This window comes from Catharus ustulatus, chromosome 10 (assembly GCF_009819885.2).
Source record: "Catharus ustulatus isolate bCatUst1 chromosome 10, bCatUst1.pri.v2, whole genome shotgun sequence".
Classification (NCBI taxonomy): Eukaryota; Metazoa; Chordata; class Aves; order Passeriformes; family Turdidae; genus Catharus; species Catharus ustulatus.
The window spans coordinates 17662553-17680476 of record NC_046230.1 but is presented as its reverse complement, the minus strand read 5'-3'; the positions used below and the strand labels follow the sequence as shown (position 1 = coordinate 17680476).

Sequence of the window (17924 nt, the reverse complement as noted above, 5' to 3'; positions counted from 1 at the left end):
TGCAAGGATTAGTTAAAAAGTAGTTATAGATCTGTTCTAGTTTCTTGTCAGCTGCTGGTAGGACCAGAAGAGATGCAGCTTCTTCCCTGCTGTCATCTGTGCCCTGGAAGATGTTCTGCCTTATGGAAGAAGGGACAATAGCTGTTTGGTGGATGGGGTTTGTAAGCACACATCAGATTCTTCCTCTGCAAGATGAGTAAGGGATGGACAAATCAGTTCTGCTTTGCCTCCGGTCTTGTCTGGTTTTGCAGTTATATGATGTTACAGTTGTCAAACCAATAATTTGCTACCTCCTCTTAAATAGAAGATTGTTATAGGACTGTGTGAAAGGCTGGAATCTCCCTGAGTGGCTTTTTCCTTCCCACCTACATGACACATCCTTCCTTTTTCTTTACCTGTTCCTCATCCTCAGATGCCCATGTTGCCTGCTTAGCACATTTTCAGGAGTGTGCAAGCTCACGTATTTGAGCTTGCTTTTCTTTCTGAGTAAGGTTCCTCATGCCATTCTTTCTTCCTATGGAACTTGACATCATGTGTATGTGACAGCTTTGTAGCTTGGCTCCTAAATTTCCTGCATTTTCAAACTGTGCATTTGGTTTGTCTGTCTCTAGCTTAATGAGCAAATAGTTTCCCCTTGCCCCTAAACCACTCATTTTCCTTGCCTCACTCAGACTTTCTGTCATACGTCTTGAGCCAACCATGTAATCTTTGACTCTCTCATTACTCTGTGCTTACCATTGCTATGATCAATTTTTTGACAAGGAGTTCATGCTAACAGGTGCTGGTATGGTTTTGTTTTCCTAAGCTGTAAAAAGTCAGATGGGGCAGATGTGCTCTGTGGTAGCAGCACCAGCTGTGCTTCCCTTTCTCTGCCCCTCTGTGACCCACCCATGAAGGAAGATCATGTGTGCAGTGATGCTTCCTTGGTGCTTGCCCTCCTCTTGGGGACTGGGCCCAAGATTAAAAGTTTAACTGTTTTCTTAATCTGTTAATTCTTATACTCATCTATTGAGCTGTATCAGCCTGTACTCAGGTGTGGCAGAGCTTCATGTGGAGTCTAGAACTATTATGCTCTGTTAGGAGATGCCTATGGCTGCAGAAAATTTATTTGGGATCCACCAGCTATCAATAAGATGCTGGATCAGTGATTGTTCTTGCCCTCTGTCATGTGTTTAGTAAACCATGATATAATTATCATTTGTGAGTTCAATTCTCCAGTGTTTAGTCCATTTATGCATTTAAACCTTACAGTAGCCTATGACAGAGAATTTGAAAGTTAAGTGTGCCACCTTCTTTTGTTATAAGAACAGTTGCTGGTCACTCTAGAGTTCTTTTTCTTCAGGCTTTATGGATCTCTCAAATAGCTGTACTTTTATTATTTTTTTTCTATACAGCTGAAAAATCTTAAGTTTATGCTACTCCAAGCCCCATGGTTATCACTCAAGGAAAGTGAGTTTAATACCCTTTTTGAACTGAAGTGACAAGGGACATAGTCTGGTGTTCAAAAAGAATGCAAACCCTAGGGTTTTTTTAAGTGGTATGGTAATGTTTTCTGCTTTATCCTTTGCAGTTTTTGTAACAGTACTTCATTGTGTTTTTTTGAACTTTTGTTGGTGCTGAGTAGTCATCTGCTGTTTCTCAATAAATGTCTGAAATCTTCTTCCAGTTAGCAATATCTGATTTAGACTTGTTTTGTTTCTGTGAGCATTTCTTCGGAGTTATCAATACCATGTTGTGTCACTCATTTCATTGCTTGTTTTGGCATATTAAGTTGATTAACTAGAAAGTGTATTTTAATTAATTTTTATGTTTATTAGACTTTTCTCAATAGCAGGGCCACAGCCTGTTGGAGCACATGAGTAAGAACTCAAGGCATTGGTTTCCAAGAAAACTGCACACATGCAGGCAATCAGAAAACCTGATCAGAAAACTAAGTGAACAGTGTTGGGGCTGTTTAGGTTTTTTTACTTTGGTCTTTTGTTCCTGAAGTGCATTGTAGAACAACTTGGGAGCCTTGCTTCTTCCTGATAAACTCTGCTTTGAAGATTTTTCTAATCTTCAAAGAGCTAACTAGAACTGTAGAGTTGTTCTTAAATCTGAATTGTGCAGTGGTGTGATGCATTTGTTTCTTGATAGTCTTACATGTGGGACTTGGACAATCTCACCAAGATGGAGATGAGCAATGCTCTCCATCAGGGGGTTTGTGTTGCTTGTAGTTGTCTCTATGGCAAAACATTATAAAAGCCTTTCAAAGGCAGTGCCCTCATCTTTATCAATGCAGCTTTTCCACATTTGCTGAGATAATTCTCATGAGCAGAATTAAATTAGAATTAAACAGCAGAATTAAACTCTGGAGAGTTTAATTCTTTTTAATAGTAATCGTTTATGAGTATTATCTTTGGACTGCCTAAACCCCTTACAATTGTGTTTACCTTTTAAAAAGCTATTCTTGTTTCTAAGTGGTGAAAATCTATTTTTGTGCACATTGCAAAATAATGAAAAATCAGTTTTTTCTAATTTTGAAGTTATTTTTTTTCTCATAGGCCCTTTATGTGCTCTGAAAAGCAATGTTTATACAACTGGCTTATGGCATCACTTAGAAACAAGTGTGTTATCAGCAACAAGATACTTGGGCAGATCTGCCTGGGGCCTCTTGTGAGGGTAACACAAACCAGTTAAGAATTCCAATGCTGTATCCAGAAAAGAGATGGTGCAGAGCTCTTCCCCACTACTGACTCCTTTGGGATTTATGGCAGGTCCCTTATTAATGCTTATTTGTATAGATTTAGTAAGGCAGTGTTGCCTTAGTGAGTCAGTAATTTAATGTAAATTGAGTGAGAAGTCTTTTAATTCAGATTGCAAGTACTGTGTGTTTTTGAGTCATTCCATGTGTCATAAGGTTTTAAGGTTCTTTTGTTCTTGTTATTTGACTATGTTTTATCATAGCTTTAGGTGATAGCTTAGCAAATATGTTTTTTGAGATAGAACCATGGATTTTTGACAACATGCTCAGGCACTATTTAAGTACTTTGGTTAAGTAAATAAGGGACAGATTTATGACATTACCAGTTTCCTGTTCTCATCCTTCACATGGATGGAGACAGTGTCTTAGTGTGCTATACTAGTGTGTTAACATAGTACAGACAAAGCTGATGATAAATGTTGACATTTCCAAAAACAATTACATGACTTGGAAGTCAGGAACCAAGGGCTTCTAAGAGGCTACAAGGCATTACAATTGTTTCTTTTCAAGGAAATAAGCTAACTTGGCTCTGATAGGTCACTAATAAAGGTAGGATCATAGTATCTTGTAAGACCTTCAGGAAGATTTTTACTTCAGGTTTTTTCTTTTTCTACAAAGTAGCTCAGTTGCAATAAACTAGAATACAAGCAGGTAATGTGGTCCTGCAATAAATGTCACATTAACAGAACCAGTCAAGAGCCCTCTGCCAGTACAGATTGCAGGCTCATCTCCTCATACAGTTTTGCCACATCTGGCTGCTCATAAGAAGTTTTTTTGAATTCTACAACATGTTGACTATCCTGTATCACTGCTGTTACTCCTCTTGGATTAGTGTTTAAGTCTGCCTTGCACTGGGGATATGGAAACCCTCCCTGAGATAAGATTTGCCTTTTAAGTTGCCTTTTAACCAAAGCTGCTGGGAGAAAGAAACTTGTCATCTTTGCTTCATTTAGATTAGGGAAAAGAGGAAAAACAGGAAATGTGATAAAAGGAAGTACAATTCTGCTTAGTGCATATTTGACTTTTTAATCTAATCTAAAGTCTTTTTGAAGAAGGGACTTTAGGAGCATTCTGAAAATACCTTGTATTTTCTGTGGATAAGAATATCTAAATTATACTAAGAGGGTGTAAATTAATCAAGGAAATATCCTATTTTCACTGCATAAACCAGTCATTGACTTCCTGATCTGATGTCATAGGTACTTGGTGTTGTAATTTTTCTCTATTGTATTTCCTGTGGCAGGATTACTCAGGTCCTTCCATTTGTTGTTTGAATGCACAGGTGCAATACTGGTACTAATTTATATTTTACAAATGCAGCAGTCTAACACAGATCTAGAACCTGTGCCTTCTGTGGCTTTGCTGCCAGGATAAAACCTGTGGTCTGAGACATTGAAATAACTGTGATTGTTGCACAATTTTCAGAAGAAAGAGGTGCAAAATTGCTGGAGATGGGAGTCATGGACTTCAAATGTAGTTTTGAAGTCTGAATCTGTTGTCTTTCTTGTAAAAGCAGATTGAATGCCAGGATGCCTTGGAAGCAGCAGCTCGGGCAGAGGGCCTGCCACTGGACACCTCTGTGCATTCCCAGCTGAGAATGCTGGATGAAGAGCATCACAAGGGCAAATACCACCATGGTCTGAATGCACTGAAACCCATACGGACCACTTCCAAGTACGTCTTTAGGCTACCACAGAACTGATACAGCATTTGCTTTTCAGACCAGTCACACAGCACAATTGCAGATGTAGGTCTGCTGACTGGTACTGGAAACATCAGAATTTGTTTAGCAAGTGTGGCTGGCATGGACCATTTGGTACTCTGAGTGCTTTCAATGAGAGGAGGCTTTGTTTTTCTTGAAGATTTACATTTCCTGTTTCCTTTTTCATTTGTTTGTGATTTTTTTTTCCAATTCTTTTAGACACCAGCACCCTGTTGATAATGCTGGGCTTTTCTCCTCCATGACCTTCTCCTGGCTCACTCCTTTGGCCCACAGAGCATACAAGAAAGGGGAGTTGTTTATGGATGATGTATGGTCTTTATCAAGGCACGAGTCTTCAGATGTCAATTGCAGAAGGTAAAGACATTTAGTTATTTTCTTGTTCCTATTTATTGCATGTTAGTGTGCAGGTAGTGGTATAGTGTTGCCTCAGAAGAGCAGCACTGACATTTTGTTTTGCCTCTCTGAGTGGTGGAATTCACTTTCATCTTTGAGAGAACTTTCTCATGCAGTGCAGTTTCTGTAGCCCTGCCAATTTCAGTGAAATTAGAGGTTTACATCTTTAGGAGTGTCTTTCAGTTTTTCTTCTGATTTTGCATGTCTTCAATCTGTTTTTTTATTAAAACAGAATTTTTTCTCAAGGCTACAGTGAAAAGGTCTTGTGCTAAAATGAGAAATAACACTGTCAGTAGCAAGGTGATTTGAATGTGGATCAGATCTTCTGATCAGGCTAACCTTCTGTGGTTAATGAGAATTTCTTCAGGTTTTGACTCTGCAGCTCTTCACTCAGTTCAGCAGAGAAAGGCTGTCAGAATATTAAGATTGCCACAGAGGCTCCAGGCAAAGAAAAAACACTGTTTTTCATCCCTCTGTCCAATGAAAGCAACATTATTACATAGATATTTTTCTTTACCTCACAGAATGTATTTATTGCTCTTAATATTATTGTTGTTGTTCTGAGCTAGGAAACACTTAGGGTTTTAATGAAGAAGTATCTATGAAACTGTAACTTCTCCCATGGTGAAAAACTTATGACATGAATAAATGTCATGAATCTTCTTTTTTTATTAGGCTGGAAAGATTGTGGCAGGAAGAACTGAAAGAAAACGGGCCTGACGATGCTTCTCTCCGGAGGGTTGTGTGGATTTTCTGCCGCACCAGGCTCATCATTTCCATAGTGTGTCTGATGATCACGCAGCTCGCAGGTTTCAGTGGACCAGTAAGTAATATCCATCCTTTTTTTAACAACCCCAGAGGGCTCCATCTCATGGCCAACTGTAAAATCTTAAGGTTTCATTGCAGAATCGCTTAAATGTTTTGACTAGCTAGAAATTTTGGGGTAAAGTTCAATAGTGATTTGGTAATCCAAGATAGGATTCCTACAGGTGATGGATCAGTTGCTGAATACCCAGGCAAGTTCTTGGAGAAGGGAGGGGGAGTTTAGGTGTTCTGGAGGAAATGGACTTCTTTGTTTTTTCTCTTTGGTTTTGAGTATAGCTTAAAGTTCTTCCCTAACTGCATAAGCTTAACTGCATGACTTGCTTTTTTTGTAAGATCCTTATGTACAGGTCTTCTGATTGTTTTTCTCGTTGAAATTCTGTAACTTTATCTTGGAATAAAATTCAGTCTGATAAAAAGCTAATCCAAATTGGCACTAATAAGTCTTCAAGAAGTGGACCGAAACAATTCTATTGAGAGTGCTGCTTAAAAACTAATGTGAGCAGGTCTCAAGAAGTCTGTGGGCATAGTCTTTACTGATCCTTTACTGAGAATGGCCAGGTTTCAGGTAGAAGTGTTAGAAAACATTGTTGCCTCTAGGAACAGCTGCTGTTTGTTGCTAAGGGTCGTATTGAAGATAACAACATGGGACTTGACATTCACACCATTTTTTTGTCACCTGTTTGTTGCACATACTGTGCAGATTTAAAGTTGAAATTTTGACTAAATTTATTCTCTACACATTTCCCTTGAGAAGTAGGAGCAGTATTACTGCTAGTAGTACACATTTCAGTGTGCTGGTAAGCTGGAGGTTCATTTCTTGGGTAAGTACGCTTGGGTGCACTGTTAGGTGAAATGTCTTTTAAAAATGTTTTCCTGCTTTTAAATGTCTTATCAAAATAATGTTCTGTTTTTTAAGTCTTAAAGTTTGCTTTGTGTCATGTAATATGAATAACAACAAATGTTTCCGTGGTATTGTTTTCTTTGTAATATTTTATAGTTGTCTTTATTATAAAATATATGAACATGCCTTGGTAATCAACAATAAATCATGATTAAGGTTTTAACAGCACTAGCTTTTCCCAAGAAGAGCTTCTGTCATTGTTTCACTACAGGGCTTGAGGAGCTGCTTTTATCTTTAGCAAAGAGCTTGCAGCAGGGTTACCCCTACTTTCTGTAGCATAACAGTCTCAGTTTGTCTCACCCAAACTGCTGAATGAGAGAGTGAGAGGGAAAAGGAAAAAACAAACCAGCTTGATTATGCTGGGGGCTACTGCTGCAATTGCTACTCAATATGGGTAACTTAAAATTATCTATAGACAGTTACCCACTTACAGATAACCTTATTCATTTTTCTGAATAAGGCCAAATTTACTTTTGGTTCCACTATTTGGCATGAAAGTAAGTCTACCATCCCTCCTCCCTGTTTTAAAGAGTGGCATGCCTCAGGGATATGCCTATGCTGTCTCCTCAGAAGTATCAGTGCTTTCTTGTATTGTTACACCCTTTCAGTCACCTGAAGATGAAAAGGGAGATCAGGAAAAGCACTTGACTTGACCTCATGTATTGGAGGAAAATTGTGAAAGTGGAGTTAAACACTATTAAACTTCAAAAGTTTTGAGTGTCTATGATCTTGAAATGCCAGCAAATGGCTGTGGCTTTGCTAATGAGCATTGTGATGGTTATAACTGGAATGGAATTGTTCAAGACTTCCTGTGTGGACTCTTTTGATTTGGTTTGGGCGTTTTTGTTTTTTTTTTTTGGGTGCGGTCAGATCCTTCAAGGATCCTCCTTTTTTTTCAATTTTGATAAATTTTGCATCTGGCACAGAATCTAAACCTATAACCTGGTGAGTCAGCTGCATGTGTCAGACTGCCTTGTAATAACCATCAGAATGTACTAGTATAGGTGATACACTATTTATCTCCACTAAATACTTGCTGCTATTTGATCAACTACCAAAACTTCCAAGTTCTGGTGAAGGAGCAAAGAAGTTTCTTGATTACTGAACACAATCAGTTTAACTCCAGGTCTGAACAAATGTACCTATTTGCCACTGTTCAGAGCTATTCTTCCCATTTGGGAGATGGGGAAACTTGCTATTTTAGTGGAGCACAGCTTGACAGTTTGGTCAGTTATTGGAGGGGGGAGTGGTAAGCTCTGGGAGGTAAGTTTTCCAGTTTCCCAGTTGGCTCCAGCTGCAGCCTGCCTCGCGCTGTCGCGTGCCGGCTGCAGCAGGGACGCCGGCACTGCAGTGGGACCAGTGACAGAAGCTGTTCTTCAGCATTTTCAGGATGGCTGTTTTCTGCGTCAGGAGGAGGCATTCCTGCTGGGCAGAGCCACCGCCAAGAGCAAAGGTAAGGTAATGTTTATTCCATGGGAATGCTTAAGACAGCTGAGCAGCTTGTACCAACCACTGCGGTAATAGCCACAGGAGCTCTTCCCCCCCTTAGCTTAGTTTATATACTGTAATGTTTTTGTTAATAACTTTATGCTGAATTCTTTTCATTAAACTAGTATGAATTTGAATAGTACTTGTTCAGATGTAAATGTTAATTTTTCTGTGACTTTTTTTCCTCCCCCCTTTAATCTGCTGTTTCCTCTTTTCTTTCTTTTGGAACAAAAATAAATTGGGGTATAATGTAAGCTGGTCTCTATTTCATCATGGGAGATGCTGAATCTATAAAATAGTGCTGCAAAATTGCACTAAAGTTTTGGGAGGAATGAGACCCCAGGAAACATCTGCTATCTTTATACATCCTCTCTTGGAGACTTTCAGCAATGCTGTGGTGTGTGAGAAAATGCTTGCAGTCTGCGACCATGCTGAGTTACAGCTCGTGAGGAAAAAGGGGGATTTTCACCCCAATTGCTCAGTGACTCGGTTGCATATGTTGGATTGAATACTGGAAAAAGAAGTCAGTAATCTCCACAGTAACTGCAAACCAACTGTATGCAGTTGTGATCCAAACAGTCTATGTAAAATTAAATCCAATCGGGAGAAAGTTGGAATGCAATAGATCTGTGAATGTGAGTTCCTCACATTTGTTCAATGACCGGTATGTAAATTTTCAGTGACCATTCTAGAACCCAATGGACATCTGGCTTTAATCCACACCTGTGAAAAAGAGTGAAATTATTTACAGCATGTTTCCTTGGTTCTGGTGTGCAGAATTATTTTCCTCTGAGCAGATCAATTTGATCTCCATTTTTCTTTTTTTTAATTTGGTGCTGTGCTGTAGCTATCAAAACCTTTGCTGGAGTAGTGGGCTTTTTTTTTTCCCTCTCTTCAAACTATACAGAACTCCTACTTGCAAAACATGATATATCCAAGAGGACTTCAGCGGACTGTGATGTGAAAGGCTTCTCAAATATTTTCTTTGATCTCAGTTTTTTTGTTGATTTTTTTTTTTTGTGGGCAAAGGTAATTCTCTACTCTGTACTAGTATATCAAAAGCACCAGTATCTTAAAACATCATTTGTTGAAAAGCTCTCTAGGAAGTCTTTTACTGTCTTACTGTAAGATACTTTTGAAACCAGATTTCAGAATTTGTGCAACCTCAGAAGCCTCTCTGTTGGTACCTTCAAGTTTGACTACTTTTGGACTTCGTGAACAAATACCATTCTGTTTGTGTATCTTTATAATTTTGTGTGTAGATGCAAATCTAATTTGTTAGAAGCTAAGACTGTTAGATATTAGCCCTTTATAATTATCCTGTATGTGCAGACTGTATGTTTATACAATGCTCTACCTGTTGTATAGTTTTTTTGAGATGTTACCATTTAAGATGACACTTCATTTCCAATAAAAGCCTATTGATTCGCAGTTTATAATATTTAATGCTGGTGCTTGTGAATTGTATGTTATATTGTGCCATTGGACCACAAAAGAGCTGGAGTTGGGAATTGGTGGTTCTGGGGCCTGTCATCTTTCTGCAGGTGATTTTTGAAATGTGATTCCTGAGGTAAAGTGTTTATATTCTTGGGGAAGAGGGTATGGGGAGGGATTGAATGGTTAATTTTGTCTTTTTTTTTTTCTTTCCCCTGTCCCCAATGATCTGTGGTATTGCGTACCTTGTGCTTTCTGCTTGTTTTTTTCTTTACTATTAAACTGCTGATGTTTATTTCCAGGAATGTTTTGCAAATGTCCTTCTCACTCTTCCCCTCTACAACTGTAGGTACATTGTTCCTTTTTATCAAATAAGCACGTTTGAAGCAAACCAAAGATAAAATAAAGGTCTTAATGTCACGTAAAGGAATGTTTAATGTGTGCAGATGTATAAGTAGTGACTATATTTAAAAATTCTTCTGTATGATAATACATTGCTTTCAGCTAACTGACACATTTATGTTAAGTTAGAAGACACGGAGGATTAGAAGCGTGCTGCGAGGAATATGGTTCCAAATTAAACTCTCTTTACTTACTAAATTTGACTCAGTGCTTGGCTCTCAGCAGGGCTTGTGTTACAGTACTTCTTGTATTGACACCTTTTACTTCTGGAAAGAAGATGCTTTCTATTTCAAACGGCTCTTTTAAAAGCAAAGTAGCCTACTTATTTCTAACTTAACATAAAGTTGTTGTGTGGTCTTCTGAGGTGATGGGGTGTTCATGCAAGCTTGCATTTCTTCCTGTAGGCATTCGTTGTGAAACACCTCTTGGAGTATACCCAGCAGAGTGAGTCCAACCTGCAGTACAGCTTGTTTTTAGTTTTTGGCATCTTTATGACGGAAGTGGTGCGATCGTGGTCCCTGGCGCTAACCTGGGCGTTGAATTATCGCACGGGGGTCAGACTGCGTGGGGCTGTCCTGACAATGGCATTTAAGAAAATTCTTAAGCTGAAGAACATCAAGGAGAAGTCTCTTGGAGAGGTAAGCTGCAACCTTGTTTTGGAAATGGCAGTGTGAAGAGATGTGTAATATATTTGAGCTGTACCTTAAATCTAAATAATCTGTTCTGTCTTTCAGCTCATAAATGTTTGTTCCAATGATGGTCAGAGGATGTTTGAAGCTGCAGCAGTTGGCAGTTTGTTGGCTGGGGGCCCTATTGTGGCCATCTTGGGAATGGTTTACAATGTGATTATTCTGGGTCCAACAGGCTTCTTGGGATCTGCTGTCTTCATCCTCTTCTACCCAGCAATGGTGAGTTGGAAAGAATTAAGACTTGTTTAATTTTTCTTAGGTCAGACAAATGTGTAGTTCTGAATAAAAAGTGTTCAAGTGTGCTAGATTTAGCCAGTTTGGCATTGCACATTATCAAAGGCATTTATATGATAGTGTATGAAGTAGAAATTTGGAAACAGGAAGCCCAAAGTGATAAAATTAGAAAATGGGGATAGACTTGGCTGAGACTGATATTCATAGCTAAATGAAACTGCAGAATATTCAGGTACTCATGGTTGAGGTTGGAAAGACATGAGACCTCCAGCTTGTGTAACATAAGCAGTGTTCTTGATTTCTTGACTAAACACAAGATGTTGAAAAACACCACATCTGGCACAGCTTGTTCTTGATGAGGTACTCCTGCTTCTGCTGAGTTGTGAAATAGGCTAGTTCAAGCCAAAATCTTCTTGCCTATAAAATGCCTGGAAAACTGCTGAATATTTGTCACTGTATTCCTAATATGTTTTCTAAGCCATGGAGGCTGAAGGGAGGTTCACTGGGGTCCAGTTTATCTGACTGGAAGCAAGGATTGTGTAGTGGGCATTGCATTTTAGAGAGGGAATGAGGAGTAGAGTTGGAACATTTTTACCAGTTCCTTCCATCAGCCCCCTTATTTTGATGGGGGACTCCAAAAGAGTTTGTAGGTGTATGAAGAAAGGCAAGGAGCAAAAACTTCCTGAAGTAGTGTGGTTGGGTTTGAGTTTCAGACCAGGAATGGGATGAATGTTGGAGTAGCAGATACTTTTAAAAATGTCAAACAACTTTGTTTTTAGATTAGTTTAGTAAAAATGTTTTAAACTGTTTTACTACCTTCATAGCACTGGCATAGAAATTGATCTGCTGGGCAAAATCCTGCAGAATCAGGTTAAAAGGCTGGCTAAAATGGGGGTCAGCTTCATGTGTCTTTAGGTTAACTTTGTGCTTCAGAAATTAACCAAACTGGTAGTATTCAATACTGGTAAAAGTACACACCTTTATTCTCTCAAATTTTTGTTAAAGTTTGCTCTCACAAGTCTGGTACTTGGTGCAGATTGGTCAGGAGGAAATGAATGGTGCTTCCAGCCTGAGTTTTATGTTAGAGCAGCATTGCCTGGCCCTATCCCTGAATCCCCTTTTCAGGTTAAAAATTAATTTTCTCTGGTAGTTAGAAATTGAATGTGCTTGCTTTTTCTGAGTTGCCATTAATGTTTCATGGTGTTGTCTTTTGTTTCAGATGTTTGTGTCACGCCTCACAGCTTATTTCAGAAGAAAATGCGTAGCAACAACAGATGAACGTGTGCAGAAGATGAACGAAGTTCTTAATTACATTAAATTCATTAAAATGTATGCCTGGGTCAAACCATTTTCTCAGAACGTTCAAAGTGAGTTCCCAGAGTCTGTAAATGTCTCCTTTGCTGCAGATGCTCCATAGCTTTGTGGCCTGGTGCAGCCTGACTTTGTGCTGCTGTACAAGCAGTGTAAGAACAGTCATCCTTCAGGCTCCTCTGTTAGGCACAATGGGCTGGACAAACAGACCTGCTTCTGAAATTTCACTTTCTAATGTGATATTTGTGGCATGACGCTAATCTTAAATTTTTCTGTTTTGTTCCTCTTTTAATACATGTGCTGGCTGCTTTATTTAAAAAAAATTAATTGAATCTCTATATTTGTCTGGAGATTGCAGACCATTATAGTTTCCTCCTCTATAATTGCTTTCTTTATGAAAAGTTTTATGATGTGATAAACACTAAAGTGTAGAGTTAGGCCTCTTACTCAGTGTTTATAGTGTTATGGGACTGTCTGTTGTGTGTATGTAGCCCCTGAGTGAACTTGGTGCCCCTATTTGTATTTCTAGAAATTCGTGAGGAAGAACGCAAAATCTTGGAGCGTGCAGGTTACTTCCAGAGCATCACTGTGGGAGTGGCTCCCATTGTTGTTGTCATTGCCAGTGTGGTGACCTTTTCTGTCCACATGATCCTTGGCTATGACCTTACAGCAGCTCAGGTAAACTGATGAAAATATTCTTTATGCCTTTGCTTCTGTAGCTGTTCTGCTGAGCTATTTCTTGTGTGGTCAGGCTGTGTCCTTGCTCACAGAACTGAGTATCTGATGGCTGTGACAGCAGCAGGTGTATTATATTTTGCACAAAAGGCTCTTGGTGCTTTTTTGTCCCGACCTTGCTCAGAACAGATTTTGGGCTGAATGTAAATGAGTACTCCTGTTTAGATGGGTCTTTAGGGGTTACTGGATGTTTTTTGTTTTGCAGTGTGCTTGGATGCAAACACCACAAATGTCTAAAAATAGGATTTGAGTTTGTGCCTTCACTAGTAAGTTAATGCAGAATTTGCTGACTGCTGCATTTGTTAGACCTACAAATGGAGCAGGTGTTAAAAGCACTAGAGAAGGAGTTAGGTAGATTTTTCTGCTGTTTGAGAATATGTTGAGTATTTAAATGGCTGTTCTTGGACTGGGTCTTTTCTATGGTTTTGACTTGCTGCTGTGCCATTTCAGCTTTTAGAAGGCTGGAGCTATTAGAATACTGCATCCAAATGTGATTATTTTTCTTGTCTTGTTTTTAGGCATTCACAGTGGTCACTGTATTTAACTCAATGACTTTTGCTCTCAAAGTAACTCCATTCTCAGTGAAGTCTCTGTCTGAGGCATCTGTTTCTGTTGACAGATTTAAGGTAAGCAGTCATTTGGTTTCACAGTTTTCACTGTAAGTGTGGAGTGTTGTATGTGTTCAGTAGATGCCAAGGGTGCACTTGGAAGGTAATGTGATTTAATGGCAGAGAAGTTATTTTTCTTTACGCTTTGCATTCCAGATTATTTGACTCTGCAAGAGATACAAATATAGTGAAGGAATATTAGCAGTTTAAGAATAAAAATAGCTGTGTGAGGAGAAGCAAAATAGTCTGATTCCATGATTTTATGATTTTTGAAGTTGGCCACAGGAAGAGATAAGAGTGAAGGACTTGGTGGCTCACTGCATAATAACTAACTGCATTTTAAGAACACCTGTATGAAAAGACTGCAAGATGTGTACAATGAAATTTTATGCTTTGCTAATAAAACTTTTTGAAAATATCAGGTGTTAGGTAAGCAGGTTGACAAAAAACAGTGGAGTTGTATCTGTGGTCACAGAACCCTGAGGTTTTATGTTTCCAGATGAGATTAAATAACTGAAATTCCCCTATATCAGTAAAATGGAGTTGTGGTCTGGCATAACAGATCTATGGTAGAAAATGTGAAATTCTGATAATGAATAATATCTCACATCATGGGGATTGGAGGATGAATACACTGTGTGTACTTTATGAACTCAGAGGGGAGACCTTTACTTTGTCTTGCCTCTTGAAGATAAGTGTATTGCATATTGCACTTTTTGGAAATTTCCAGAATAGAAAATAGCACTTTCTAAATAGAAACTTTCACAAGCATTGACAGCTACATGAATTCTGTGCATTGCATTAATGAAACAAACCTCTGTGTGAGAAAAACAGGATCTGTAGAGTTGTTTTGAGATTCCATTGCTTTTGAGCAATTTTGCTTCATCTTCTGAGTCAACCTAAAATCAGCCTTGCTTAAATCTAAGAGCACTAAAGGGAATCTTCTGGGAGGGAAGAGAAGAAAAAGGAAATTGAATTATCTCCTAGTTTGGCTATAAATTGTGTAGGAAATATAAGGTGGGGATACTCTGACATCACAGTAAAAACCTAATTGACTTTTTGGCTCTGTAAATGAGTATGAGCTTTCTTATGAGTGTGTGATTCAGACATAGCAATTGCAAGAATAAATAAGGCTGGGAATTGAGAATTTTTAGTTACAAAAGACTACTTGGTTCAAAACAAATTGTGTAAGTGGCAAACATTTTATCGTGTGATTAAACTGTGTGAAAAATGTCTTCCTAATCTGTTGATTGTAAATACTGATGAATGTGGTGGAAAACATGGTACAGTTGACTTAATGGCTTACTTCATAATGCCAAGCAGCCCGAGTTAGATCAGCTACACTTAAGCAAGATGACATTTTCCCAGCAGAAAAGTTGATGGGTAAAGGCTTAAGTTAAAAACCATTCTGTCTCCTTGCATAATGAGTTGGTGTGCAGGACAAGTCAGTCACTTTGTCTCGAGTGACCTTTCCTTTCCAACCTGTGTGTTCTGCTCACGTGTTTTTAATCTGGAACATACAGAGCTGCAGTTGCAAACGGTGTCAAAGGAAGAAACAATCTTATCAAATCTTGTCAAATCCAGAGTATTGCAGTTCTGTGAAAGTCAAGTGTATCCAAGTGCTTCCACCACATCCAGGAATGCCCCAGCCACTTAGCAGACCTGGAGTTAGTTTACACTAATGAGCTACCTTTTGCTCTTCAGCTTCCTCCTACTATATAGCCTGATGTGTTTTGCTGCGTGAGTGTGCCATAGGCTTGTCTCCCAGTCTTGATCAGGTGTCTCATCTTTACACCTCTCTCACAACTCCTATCAGAGTTTATTTCTAATGGAAGAGGTTCATATGATAAAGAAAAAACCAGCCAATCCTCACACCGCGATAGAGGTGAAAAATGCTACCTTGGCTTGGGACTTCTCCCATGCCAGCGTCCAGAGCTCACCAAAGTTGACCCCCAAAGTGAAAAAAGACAAGAAAGTCAACAAGAGCAAGAAAGAGAAAATGAAGCTACAGCATGAGGGACAGCAAGCTGTGCTGGCAGAGCAGAAGGGCCATCTTCTAGTGGACAGTGATGACCATCACAGCCCTGAAGAGGAGCACAAAATCATCCACCTGGTAAACCTTCGGCTTCAGAGGACTCTCTACAACATTGACTTGGAGATAGAAAAGGTAAGAAGAAATGAAAGGAGGAAATCTGAGCTTCTAAAAGGCTTCATTTTAGCTGCCCCATGGAACAGAGAGCTGTGTGCTGTCTCATTTTGTATGAAATGGAGCATATTGCTTTTGTGCGCTCCTGTAATATCCATGGCAACTGCAGTATCCAGGATGCGGTGTCTGATTTGCTGTAAACAGCTGTGCTGTTTTAGCAGCTAGATCTTTGCAAACAGGCTGTGAAACAAGGGCAGGCTGTATAGCTTCCACATCCAGCTGAGGGGTTTGCAGCTCCCAGCACAGTGTGTGAGCCACTGAGCTCAGAGAGTCTGCAGGGTACCAGGTGCTGGTGAACAGTGTGTTCCTGCAGTGGTTTGATAATTTTGCAGAGTTTCAGCAGTATCCTGGGTGAACATTTTAGATGATTAGGTGTTCCAGTAGGGCATTACAGTGCTTTTCACTGAAGAATGTGCAATTTTCTTCCCTGAGAATTTTTGTACATTAGGATGAAGGTTTTAAAGAATTGTAGAAGCATTTGGAGCTATTGCTCCAACATGGTAAAATCATGTAAGATGTCAAAAAAAGCATTGAACTTAATTCATGATACTGTCTACAAATACAGAAGCTTAGCAGTCTGCAGTTGCATATTGTAATAATGGGATCCATATATTTATGAAGATATTAATAGTTAAATTGTCTTATTGTGAACTCTGAGGGAGAAGGCATATAGTTTAAAAAATTGCCTCAAAAAAAAGTGCAGTTCCTTGGAAATGTCAAGGCTGGTTTTGTCTCAGAAGTGTGCTATCAAGAGGAGCCCAGCAATGTGTTCCACAAGTGTCCATGTGCCTTTTTTGTTTACACTTTTTACAAAATGATTAAAAATAGTTTTGACAAATTGTTTAATGTGGATATTAACCCACCCATTTTATTGCAGAGAAATTCTTCAAGATGACTGAATTCTAGTATTTTCTTGGTACATGTTCTTCAGCAAATTGGATCTAATTGGCAAGGAGTTTTACTGGACCCATACATTTTAAATTCTCTTTTCTTTCAGACTTTTCCTCTTTATCTTTCCTTATCACTCTCAAAAGTATCTTGGTGCATTCTGTTCAGGCAGGCCTTGGTGCTTTTGGTTTATTGATCCTCTGGGCCTGTATCCCTAGTAAGAAGGAAGCTGATCTTCAAACACATTTATTTTTACCTGTAGATTTTATTTCAGTTTTATTTCACTGTGGCATTATGTTCACTCTATACAGTTTGAACATTAAAATGCTGACTCTTGCTTTTTTGTCTTATGTCACTTCAGAGCTGTTATTCATATCTAACTGTCCCCTCAGGTATTAAAAGTGGTCTGAATTCTGAAAGGGGTGAAGAATGTAATGATTACCATCTTTTTTTCCTTGATAGGGAAAACTTGTTGGAATTTGTGGCAGTGTGGGGAGTGGAAAAACTTCACTTATCTCAGCAATTTTAGGACAGGTGAGAAATGTTATTTTGAATATTTCTGCTCTTCTTTTCCCCATCTCTTATTTCACTTATTTGTACTCAGTAGAATGCAGTCTTTTCTAAACGTGGGGCAGCACGGTCTCACAGCTGGTCTGTAATTCCAGATGACCCTGCTGGAGGGAAGCATCGCAGTGAGCGGCACCTTCGCGTACGTGGCCCAGCAGGCCTGGATTCTCAACGCCACTCTCCGGGACAACATCCTTTTTGGCAGGGACTATGATGAGGAAAGGTTTGTCAGACTGCTTGCTTATTTTCATGAAAGCTTACTAATTCTTGGCCCAAGTGTGGGAGAAATTTAATGCAGAGTACACTTTAGATAAAGGCTCTATGCCCTTTTGGAGTCTGTTTCTAAGTCGCCTCTAAATCCCACTTAGGATCCTGCTACTCTTGCATGTGGCCCTGTGGCTGGTGACAGTCACTGTGCCTGTCACTACCCCCTGCAGTGAGGCTGGGCCTCATCCTGGACCTCTCATTAAAACCAGCAGCTGCTGTGAACAGCACTAAAGTGATATTTGCTCTTGCTGTCCTGGCCTTGCCCTCTTCAAACACAACTGCTGTGTGCAATGTACTGACATCTTCCACGGCTCCCCTCCAGTGGGGGGCTTTCCTGTGGCCCTAAGCCAGCTATCCCTGAAAACAAATTCTCTTTATCCTCACAATACTTCTGAGGTAGGTGATTAATTACCCTCAGTTTTCTCCCAGGAATCCAAAGCAGATTATTTGTTTTAGGCTGCTAGAATATCTATTAGTGTAGAAAATGGTATAATGCTGTACTAGATAAAT

At 39.3% G+C, this 17924-nt stretch overlaps 1 protein-coding gene across 5 annotated transcripts in view; it reads left to right on the top strand.

The window, feature by feature from the left end:
• ABCC5 (ATP binding cassette subfamily C member 5) overlaps positions 1–17924 on the top strand; it is a 42663-nt gene that overhangs the window by 9719 nt on the left and 15020 nt on the right. The window contains exons 3-13 of one of the 5 annotated variants that reach the window (XM_033069181.2): positions 4260–4417; positions 4665–4820; positions 5535–5682; positions 10314–10547; positions 10644–10817; positions 12052–12199; positions 12673–12821; positions 13397–13504; positions 15303–15653; positions 17043–17114; positions 17246–17370. In XM_033069181.2, coding sequence (XP_032925072.1) covers positions 4260–4417; positions 4665–4820; positions 5535–5682; positions 10314–10547; positions 10644–10817; positions 12052–12199; positions 12673–12821; positions 13397–13504; positions 15303–15653; positions 17043–17114; positions 17246–17370 — 1823 coding nt within the window. Of the gene's footprint in view, positions 1–4256; positions 4418–4664; positions 4821–5534; positions 5683–5780; positions 9857–10313; positions 10548–10643; positions 10818–12051; positions 12200–12672; positions 12822–13396; positions 13505–15302; positions 15654–17042; positions 17115–17245; positions 17371–17924 lie in introns of those variants that run through there. The other 4 variants (XM_033069180.2, XM_033069182.2, XM_033069183.2 and 1 more) reach the window with 4 other exon arrangements.